The 11,359-nt window shown below is 45.7% G+C and overlaps 1 protein-coding gene across 1 annotated transcript; it reads right to left on the reverse strand.

Moving 5' to 3' along the window:
- Positions 1-3,595: 3,595 nt before the first annotated feature.
- Positions 3,596-11,337, reverse strand: LOC107300904 (major histocompatibility complex class I-related gene protein-like; the record flags this gene model as incomplete). Its single annotated transcript, XM_015830186.1, has 4 exons — positions 11,265-11,337; positions 7,149-7,394; positions 4,474-4,749; positions 3,596-3,883 (listed from the first exon to the last, which is right to left on the reverse strand). Coding segments are annotated over exons 1-4 (883 nt in total), but the record flags the coding sequence as incomplete, so codon positions are not given.
- Between the last annotated feature and the right edge of the window lie 22 nt (positions 11,338-11,359).

The raw sequence follows: 11,359 nt of genomic DNA on the forward strand, positions 1-11,359 counted from the left end.
TTTTCCATTTTGGTCCTTATACAGCATCTCCAGGGTCTTGTGATTTACATTCCATTTTGGTCCTTATACAGCATCTCCAGGGTCTTGTGATTTACATTCAGATGCTTGGCAACTGATTCATATTTATGATGGTCACAGTGTCCCAGAGTCATGTGAAATGACCAAAACCTGCTGCAACCACCCAGCAGATGGGGGGGGGAATAAAAATCAAACACGCCCCCCACCCCACCCCTGCTGCCAATCCTCAACAGAAATGCTCACAACAATGAAAACCTCGGACAGGAGGAAGAGTGCTGCCGGGCGGGCAGGCAGGTGTCTTGCTCGGCACTTTTTTCAGTGCCATTGTAACTTCGAACAGTCACTAAGTGAACTGTTGTAAGTCGAGGACTACCAGTACTTCATCACTTTTTTCCTTTTCTGGGGGGGGGGGGTCATCAAATTTTTGACACTTTGCTAGGCGACTGGTGGTACTCAGATGTTGCCATATCCTAAAAGTGGTACAATGGGTGAAAAGGTTGAAAAGCCCTGGTCTAGAGGTGCTGACCATGGGGAACTGGAAGGGATATCAAGCAATAATCAAGTTGAAAGTGCCTGTGTTCCTATTAGAGCTCTGATGGGACATCACAGTCCTGCTTTCCCAATCCCCACTGAAGCCATTCAAAACTGACCAGCAGGGCTGTTCCCAAGAAGACCTTGGCCACCCTCAATTACTTTTAAGCAATGATGTTAAACTTCTGGGAATTCTGTTATTGGTACAGGACAGATGTTGTTCCCCATATTCTTCCAGACATGGTAATTCTGAATCCAACTCTCGCAACATTTGTTTTGATTTCTACTCCAAAACCCTAATCCCAACCAGGCAAGATCTAAGCACCATTATCCTTGGCTGATCTTGAAAAGCTAAGCAAGGTCTTAATATTTGCACCTGAGACTGGCAAGCAAGGGAGACAAATTGCTAGCAAGCCCAACAGGCACATCTGGGAAGAAAGAAATGGCAAAGCCTTTCCACATCATTGCTGAAAAAAATAACATGGATGTACTGAGCCACACTTGGTGAAGGAGGAGACACTTCCCACATCTCACGTCTCTTGCTCTTAGCCAAGCAAGCAGTAATACCTTCCACCGTTGGACCTTCCCCTCTGTTGTTGTCCGTTCCCAAGTGTGATTTGCAAGCAGGGGCAGATGACATGGCACCCGTCCTTCCATGGCTCACCTCCCTGAAGCTTACGTGAAGATCCCTCTTCCCAGGTGAGAAGGCACTGGGATCATTTTCAGGGCAAGATGATGGTTTTCCTGGCACTTCAGAGATTATTAATCAAGCTTTTCCTTGATTCCTGAGCCCCTGATATTTAATAGTTACTCCTCTGAAGAAAGTCAGCGGAGGCTAAGGAGGCTCCCTTCCATACAACAGCAAGGTTGAACATTTACAGGAAGTGGGGAAATATCTACATCGTTTCTTCTTCCTTTCTAATTCTCATTCAAAATGCTGTTTGTGGGGAAGGGTCTCCTGGGGATCCTGACTGCAACTCTCAGAGAGACTCTCTCCCACCCACAGCAGATCAGTCCACGCAAAAAGACACAGGGTTTGGGTCAATAGATGTGTTTCACTTACAGATCAGGAGACTCATAGATGCCAAGATGATAAACGGAAATGCCAGAAAACCAAGTGACTTTATAGCTAAAGAAAGAGAAACATGATTCTGATTAGAGAGATACTGAGTTCCCCGACATGGAGTGTCAAGCTATGAAGATTCTTGTCATTAAAACTGCCATCTTGCTTCTAGCTTGCTAACAGTTGTGAGGGGGGAGGAGGAAGTTTTGGGGTCCACAGGTGTTCCCTATCCACGTGAGAGCCGAAGTCACTGGAGAGATGTTTTGGTGAAGAGAGACTTTCTTCTCGTAACAAATGTTTGAAGGCTAATTGGACAATCTGAGCTGAGCTGTCAGAGAGGGGAGGGAAAGTTTTACTCTTTTAATTATCTTTTTTCCGCTATATTGCCAGAGCTAGCTTTCTTTCTACCCTGCCGGTATGCTATGCCTAATAAAGTTTGACATTAGGGGATTGCAATGTCTCCTGTGTGTTTACTTTGTTGGGCTTTTCAACCGGAACATGACACGGAGATGCTAAGCAACGGAAGCATTTCCCCATCTGAACTGGCCCTCCAGGCAGTGTCTCCACTTGAAGGAAGCCCCTCCCCTACAAGTCTCAAGTGGGCAGAGCGAACGGCTTTGAAGGGCAGAAGGAAGAGCCACAACCAAGGCGGCAGTCAAATAAATGGCGCTTCAGCCTGGGCCAAGAAATCAGATTAAATACATGTGTCTCACAGAACACTCCTTGTTTACATGAAGATAAATGGAGGGAAGAGGAAGCATGTGCAGACTGCAATAGTTACAGTATTATAGTTTTGTAAAAAGAGTAGTTCTGAAGTAGCTGACATTGGCCCAGCTTCCCCTGCTGAAAGGGGCATTGAATGACCTAGTGCAACTTGTCCCATCAGATAATTCTACCAGAAAGGGGAAAAAAAGTGTGTTTTGTATCTCTCATATCTTCTATCTCCATATTGTATCATACTGTGTCATATTTTAGAATAGAATAGAGCTGGAAGGGACCTTGGAGATCTTCTTGTCTAGCCCCCTGCTCAAGAAGGAGAATCTATATCAGTGATGGCGAATTTTTTAGAGACCGAGTGCCCAAACTGCAACCCAAAACCCACTTATGCATCATCAGGTGCTGGGTGGGGGTGGCCCATTGGCTGGATGTGGCCCATTGGGTGGGCGTGGCTGCAGTGGTAATGGCAGACTGGGTGGGACTAAAAAGTTCAATCAATCAATTCCAACTTTGCAAGATCTTTTTTTTCCCCGCGAGAAGTTGAAATTGACTGATTGATTGAACCTTTTTTTTTTGCACACGGCAGCGGAGGCCTAAAGTGAAAAGGTTTTATAAAACCCAGCTGAAGGCCTAGAACTGGGGCGACGGTGCGCATGCCCACAGAGAGGGCTCTGAGTGCCGCCTCTGGCACCCGTGCCATAGGTTCGCCATCACTGATCTATATCATTTCAGACATTTTCATATCTTTGTTCTTAAGTTTCCACTTCCAACTTCCCTGTCAATAATCACTTGGACACAGATCGAGTCCAAGATGGCGGCAGCGTAGGAAGCAGCATCAGAAAAGCACCCCAGACTGCAGCGCCCCCCCCCCAAAATAGAAAGGCGAGTGTTGATAATAGGAGATTCTATCCTCAAAGGAACAGAATCATCCATCTGTAGACCAAACATACAATCCAGGGAGGTATGCTGTCTCCCTGGAGCAAAAATCAAAGATGTAGCTGAGAACCTAGCCAAAATAATTAGCCCAGAGATTACTACCTCTTCCTCCTCCTCCACATTGGAATGAATGACACAACAAACAACCTGAATGCAATAGGGAGGGACTACAAAAAACTAGGCAACAAAGTTAAGGAGCTAGGAGCAAAATGTTTTCTCGTCAGTGCTCCCAACGAAAGGCCAACACCCATTGAGGGAAAAAAGAATTTTTGAGTGTTTTTTTTTATGTACTTTGTTGGTCCAAATACGTGACATGTCTCAGCCTCTCACCTGATTCCTCCTCCAAGGTCAAGACCAGGGGCCCCTGCAAGCCCTGGTGCTCCAGGCGACACTGAAAATGGTTCCTCTCCTTGGGGTCAATATCAATGCTGAGCCAGACATAATAGGTCCCATCCGAGTTGGGGGCCACATTCCTAGGGAGGGTCTCGTAGTCACAGACCTCTCCATCCCTGGTCCAGGTGGCCTGGATCTCCTTGGGGTAGAAGCCAAAGGCCTGGCAGATGAGGACCTCCAGGCGGTCATCAACCACCTTACGAGTCACCTTCCCCACTGGGGGCTCTGTAGAAACAGCAACAACACAATTCCCAGGATCTAAAATTAGGCAAGACCTCATTTGGTCATCTTCTCCCCCTGTTCCCTCTCCTCTCCTGAACCTCCAGGCCCCTCAAAGATGGGGGCATTGAACTCTTTATCTTTATTTTTGAAAGAGACACATAGACTTTGGGGTAAAGTTCTCACTCTGACCAAGATAATTGTACTGCTTGGGGGTTGACATCCCACATTGAATTTTTTCAGGTTGGTTCTATCTAAATGGAAATCAGGAACAAACTCATCTTTTAGTCCTGCCCCAAATGCAGAAGATGAGGATTAGAATTTATTCTGCTTTGCAGGATTTCCTCATGGAAATGGGAATGGGTTTCAATCTTAATATCTTGCTCACTTCATTTCGTTTTTGTTATCTTTGAAGAACTTACTCGGGAGGGGGGCATTAAAGGATAGTTCCCCTGTTCTGAATTTTGATTTGGTAAATGCCCAGCTCTTTTTGTTCCAGGCACATTTTGTGCTGGGCAGAAAAGAAATAATATGAGGAAGGGAAGAGGCAGGAGCCTACAAAAAAATTGCACAATAGGACCCATTTAGCCACTCACCTGTCCTCTGCAGAGCCTCCTTCCTGTGGGACAGGTATCTCTGCAGCCACTCAATGCAGGTCTCCTCCAGGAAGAATTTGTTTCTCAGGGACCATCTTGGAAGATCCTCCCATTTCTCCTTGACCTTCTCGGCTTGGGGCTGAGCTGCCACCCATCTGAGGGTCTCCTTGTCGAAGCTGATGAAGTCCATCCCGTCGTAGCCATAGTGCAAAAACCCTCCTTTGCTCCCGTCTTCCCAGAGCTCACAGCCCAAAATCGCCTGCCAGATGTGAGGCCCTGAAAGACACCCAGAGGGGAGTGGGAATAGTCCAGAGTTCCTCTCCCCTGGACACCCCACACTTGATTCAAATGTTTACTTCCATCTCACCAGCTGAAACTGAAGGTCAAACACTAAATGGGAAGAGAGGACTCATTGGATCCTGGGGTTGGGGAAGATGGAAGACAAAAGGAGAAGGGGACAGCAGGTGATGAGATGGTTATATAATGTCATTGATGCAGTGAACATGAATTTGGGCAAACTCCAGGAGACAGTGGAGGATTGGGGAGGGCTCGCATGCTGTGGTCCATGGAGTCACAAAGAACTGGACACGATTTAGCAATCGAACAACATCCCACCAGGAAATTGAACAACATCCCACCAAGGAAATTGGATCTTTCCTCCTCTTTTTCTTTCAATGGGGTGGGGAATCTCTTTTGTGATCAGGGGCTGTACTTGGTCTTCTGGAGATAGTGCCAGATCATGAAGTCCATGAAAGATATCTTGAAGGGGGAGGAGATGGTTTTATTCTTTTACAGGAAAAGATCACTCACCATTATGCCCCTTGCAACTGTTGGTACCATAAATTTTCCGAAAATAAGACTGGGTCTTATATTAATTTTTGCTGCACAAGACGTCATGTGTCTGATTAACAAAACACTTAAAAGGACTTTCAGGCATATTTTTAACCTAAAAGCATTTATTAAGGTTACAGAGACGTCAGTACAGCATGGTGGAATGCTTAGATCTGATTTTCTTTTCCGTTGCACATACATTCCAGGCATTTTTCCCTCCCCTATTTTGGGGTCATGATTCACATCTTCCAATTAACTTGGAAGATGTGATTCACTTCCGGTTCCTTTTTCCCAGGCTTTCCTTATTCTCCTCCCCTTTCACTGTTGCCTGGTTTAACTATAAAAATACCAGACAGTTCTGCATATTGTCAAAGCAAAAATATACAGTATTTGCAGCGTTGACACAAGATTCATTAGGGCTTATTTTCCGGTTAGGTCTTATTTTCATAGAAATACAGTACTAAATGCATCCGTCTGGCTGACAATCTTAACTGGGGCTTATTTTGGGAGGTGGGGCTTATATTACGAGCATCCTGAAAAATCATGCTAGGGGGCTTAGTCAAATGATATTTTCCTTTCCAAATCATATCAACCATCGAAGCTCCCAGCCACTCACTTTCTAGTCTTGGCCTGCTTTGGAAATTCTCAATCATCCAGGTCATGGTTATGTGATGCCCCACTCACACACACACATAACTGTGGTTTAGTGAGTTTAGAAATGCTCCCCAGTAATTCCCCTTACCAATACTCAGAACTGTCCCAATAAGTCCAGCCACAAGCAAGCCAAGATTAGTCCAAAAAGCAATTGGTCAATAGTCCAAAAAGCAAGTGAAAGTTGCTCAAACCAATAGCTCCACTAAACAAACTTAAATCCACCAGGCCAGAATTAAATACACACACAAAAAAGCTCACTTATCAAGAAAAGTTCAGAGTCCCCAAGGCCACCTGAAGAGACTAGAAGCATTTGAAATGTGGATCTACAGGCGGCTGTTATGTATAAGCTGGGTTGACAAGATCAGAAATGAGGAGGTGATAAGCCGCCTGGGAAAGCCAAGGGAAATCATCAAAACAATTAAAAAATGAAAATTAGAATATTTCGGACATGTGATGCGACACCCAGAAAAATACGGTATACTCCTTTTAATCCTCCAGGGAAAGATTGAAGGCAAACGAGGCCCAGGCAGAAGAAGAACATCGTGGCTTCAAAATCTAAGGGACTGGTTTGGACAAAACTCAGCAGCACTTTTTTGTGCGGCTGCTGATAAAAACAGGATCACCAACATGATCACCAATGTCCGATAACGGATATGGCACAACAACAACAACAAGAAGGCACAATTCCAACACACTGAAGCAGGACGATCAAACAAACAGCCAGCAAACCAACAAGTTGTTCCTAGCAACGCCTCCCTCTTTCTGCTGTGATAAATAGCCAGCTTTCTGGTGCAGCCCATCAAGATGGACGGGGCCTTCTCCTACCAAGTAGTCTGGCTGACCTCCATTGCTCCTGCCTTTTCTCTGCCCTGCATGCTCTCAGATCAGGTGCAGAAGGTAGTTCCTCCTCCTCTTTGCTAGCCCCTTCAAGCTTTCCCCAGCTGAAGCCTCCTCCATTCGGCCAGCTGTTCAGAGTCATTAATTAATTCAGTTCCTGATGTGTCAAGAATGAGCTCCTCCTCCATTGAGCTTATCTCTGAGGAAGAATCTGGGGAGTCACTGTTTTTTCCAAAACTTTTGGACTTTAGGATTTTGCCTGTTTCCCTCTCCTGATAATTAAAGTGACAAGAGGCAAAAAGTAAGATTGGAGGGAGAATTTGGGCCTTGAAGGCAAACCTGCCTCTGCTCACCTCTAGTCTGGTGGTTGAAGTTTGATAATGTCTCCAGGTCAACCCTGAACAACCATTCAGGGGCCACAAAGATCTTTGTCTCCTCCATCTCCATCCAGGGCACCAGAGGTTCCATCTTCCTGGTGTGGTTGTCAAAGCGAGCGATGGGCTGGTCATCCAGGTGGACCATGGAGAGGAACTGGGGCAGCCCCTGGCTGGGTTCTGACACCGTCAGATAGGAATAGCACAGGGAGTGTTTGGAGGAGACTGGAAGGAGAAGAGGGTGGAGAATAGAATTGAGGAGGGGTCTGCAGCTCCAGTTCCTCCCTCAATGTATCGTGAAAAGCAGCTCTCCAACAGGAAGATCAACTGTCTGCTTTACTTTGGAAGATTCAAGTCATGAGATTAACCCTGAAAGAAGTCTCAAGCAGCAACAAAGAGGAACAATGCTGATCAGGGCACTGGAGGCTAAAACATATAAGAACGGTTGCTGGAATTGGATATGTCTAGTTCAGGAGTAGGCAACCTTGGCTCTTTTATGACTCGTGGACTTCAACTCCCAGAATTCCTGAGCCACCATGGCTCAGCTTGGAAACCTCTCCCTTTCCCCTCAGCATGGCTGACTCAGGAATTCTGGGCATTGAAGTCCATGAATCATAAAAGGTTGCCTACCCCTGGTCTAGTTTAATGAAGAGAAGGACGAGGGGTGACGTGATAGCAGTGTTCCAGTATCTCAGGGGCTGCCACAAAGAAGAGGGAGTCAAGCTATTCTCCAAAGCCCCTGAAGGCAGGACAAGAAGCAACGAATGGAAACTAACCAAAGAGAGAAGCAACCTAGAACGAAGGAAGAATTTCCTGACAGAACAATTAATCAGTGGAACAACCTGCCTCCAGAAGCTGTGAATGTTCCAACACTGGAAGTTTTTAAGAAGAGACTGGACAGCCATTTGTCTGAAATGGTGTAGGGTTTCCTGCCTGAGCAGGGGGTTGGACTAGATGACCTCCAAGGTCCCTTCCAACTTTATTATTATTATTATTATTATTATTATTATTATTATTATTATTATTATTATTATTATTATTACTACTACTACTACTACTACTACTACTACTACTACTATTATTATTATATCTTGGCTGACCTTGGAAACAGCTGGGCAAATCTAGTGAGGGCGACCCCATGGGACCCTACATGCCCACCACCTGGAAGACCAGCAGGACAGGAGCTGCTCGGAGTTTTGCACCCTACAGAGTATGGAGAATTCAGGATCTGGGAATGTGCACCACACCCGGAAGAAGCCACCCTCAATCACAGTCCAGACTGTTTGTCAAAGGCTCCAATAGATGGAACCAAAAAAAATCAGAACCCCGAGGCTTAAAGCCTGCTCAAAGAACGTGTTTTTGGATACAAAATATTGGCACAATCAAAGGTGAAACCATGTCTGAAATTCCCTCCAAAGAGTTACACTATTACAAAATAAAAGTTCCCACCCCAGTACTATGTAATATTTTACACTACCCAATAGATCAGTTTGGCCTGGTGTCATGGTTCCAACAGATGAAACTCTTCAAAGAACTTCGAGGCATTGTTTACCTTAAAGAAACTTTATGGGAGTAGCATAGCTTCAGCACTAACACAGTCAATGCCAAAAACTGGATTCCCCTCCCCTGAGTACATAGTATCAAAGCACAATTCCCTCCTTCAATTAACCGTCATAAATCACATTGTCCAATTAGTTTGAAATGCAGGCCTTCCCTCCTGTTCTGCTACCCTGCCAATTCTTATCATCTCTTATTTCACACTCAAGTACAATATTGTTATGTCTAACTAACTCCCACCACATTCCGCCTCCTCCCCCAGCATCATCTAATTCTAAGAATAAAGCATAAGAAAGAAAAAGGCTGCATCTTCATATGTTGTCAAAGCAAGAACATCCAATGTTAGCAGCATTGACAGGCGGGCTTTCCAACAAAATGCACAACACCCCCACCCCCCTCATCTCCCCAGCGAGAGAATGAGCTTGGTTCCCATGGGGCACAGTATTGTTTAGACCAGGGGTAGGCAACCTTGGCTCTTTTATGACTCGTGGACTTCAACTCCCAGAATTCCTGAGCCTGGTTTAGACTAACATAGAGACTCCATCCCCTCTCCCTTTCATGTGGCAACCTGGAACGATTAAGAAGGCTGCAGCCAGGTTCGTTGTAGAGTTGGCACAGTTATGATCAGGAGAGAGCTGATTGCAGGCCTGGCTGGGGGATGGGGAGAAAGAGTCAACGAGAACTGTAAACATAGTCTTTTGACTTCCACTTTTGCTCAGGAGAGACCCAGAAAGAACAGGTTGGGCAAAACGCTGAACGTCCTCTCTTTGACATTCACTCCTTGCTCAGAAAGTCACTCGGAACTGATGACAAATTAAACACCAAATGTTATTGTCCCATGGGAGCCGCTGGTTATTCAAACCTTCCGTGTGTGTTGTGCGTATGGCCCCTGTTCATAAGTTGATTGCAGAAAATTTAAAAAAAAATAAAATAAGAGGAAGCAAATTTAACCAAAGGAGAAGCTGCGGGGGGGACTTTGAATATCATTCGCCGTTCGTTGTTTACTTCCTTGCTCAAATGCAAACAGGAATGGATTATACAACAGTAGTGGGCCTTATTCAGGATGACAAGGTGGAAGCTTACCGCAAGGAGGTTGAGGGGTTGGTGAACTCGTGTAAGGAAAACAGCCTAGTTTTAAATACCAGAAAAACCAAAGAGATCATTGCCGATTTCAGAAAAGGCAGGCACAGCCACGCTTCTCTGTGCATTAATGGAGATGATTACCAGCATCAAATTCCTGGGTGTGCAGCTAATGAGTAGGCTGGCTTGGTCGCTTAACAGTGAAAAACTGGTGAAGCGGGCACAGCAGCGCCTGCATTTTCTGCATCGCATGAGAAAAGCACATCTTCCTTCCCCTGTCCTGACCACTTTCTACAGGGGGACCATCGAGAGCATCCTGTCATACAGCATCACAGTCTGGTTTGGAAGCATCACCGCTTCAGACAGGAAGGCGGTGCAGAGAGTGGTGAGGATGGCTGAAAAGGTCATTGGCTGTTCCCTCCCTCCCATCCAGGACATAGCACATTGCATGAGCAGGATCCGTAAGATTATCTGGGACAACCTGCCTCCAGAAGCAGTGAATGCTCCAACACTGGAAGTTTTTAAGAAGAGACTGGACAGCCATTTGTCCAAAATGGTATAGGGTTTCCTGCCTGAGCAGGGGGTTGGACTAGATGACCTCCAAGGTCCCTTCCAACTTTATTATTATTATTATTATTATTATTATTATTATTATTATTATTATTATTATTATTATTATTGATCATCGCACAGTCAGCCAGATGTTCAGACTGGATTTGGCATTTTGTCTACCTATCGAGTCCTTCCCAAGGACCTGGGATAGGCAGATGTGGATATTTGATAGTATTACAGATATCGTTGCAGGATGGAAGTATTGCTAGTAAGGCCGCCTTTACTACTACTACTACTACTACTACTACTACTACTACTACTACTACTACTACAACATATCCTCTTCACAACCTGTTTTCCTTGTTACCTTCTGGGAGGATGGGGCTTCGTGGTATCCGAAGCAGAACATCCAGATTCAGCCATAGTTTCATTCCACACAGCATTAACCTTGTGAACTCTCAAGCTTCCTCCTTCCGTTATATATTCAAGATGGACAGTGTTTAATATTTATTTGCTATGTATATGTAGGGGTGTGGGTCTATACATATGTTGTACATAGTATGTTTTAGGTGTGTGTCATGTATGTTTCACTTTTGAGAGCGGGCAACTAAATTTCATTTTTGATGTGTGCCGTTGTGCCCCCAGTAAAAAAAAAATGGCAATAAAGGTTATCTTATCTTATCACAATCTGAATACAAAAAGTGCTTAAGCCAGCCCCAGCGGAGGAGGAGCAGGAGGGAAGGGAGACGTTTTCCTGCTGGGAAAGGACCTTCCCACGGTGGGTGAATGCGTGTGTGTGTGTGGGGGGGAAGAGACCCAGGCAGGACACGCGTTGCCCATACCTCGCCCCCCACCTCCCGCTTTCCGCTGCCTCCCACCAGGTCGCAACCCCTTCCAGAAACTCACCGCAGCGGCTCCCGGGCACCAAGGACCCCAGCACGGCCCCCAGGAGCAAGAGGGGCGCCCGATGCAGTCGCATCGCCCTCCGACCACGCGCAGCT

This window comes from Protobothrops mucrosquamatus, unplaced genomic scaffold (genome assembly GCF_001527695.2).
Source record: "Protobothrops mucrosquamatus isolate PMUCROS unplaced genomic scaffold, P.Mucros_1.0 scaffold9050, whole genome shotgun sequence".
In the NCBI taxonomy this organism is placed as follows: Eukaryota; Metazoa; Chordata; class Lepidosauria; order Squamata; family Viperidae; genus Protobothrops; species Protobothrops mucrosquamatus.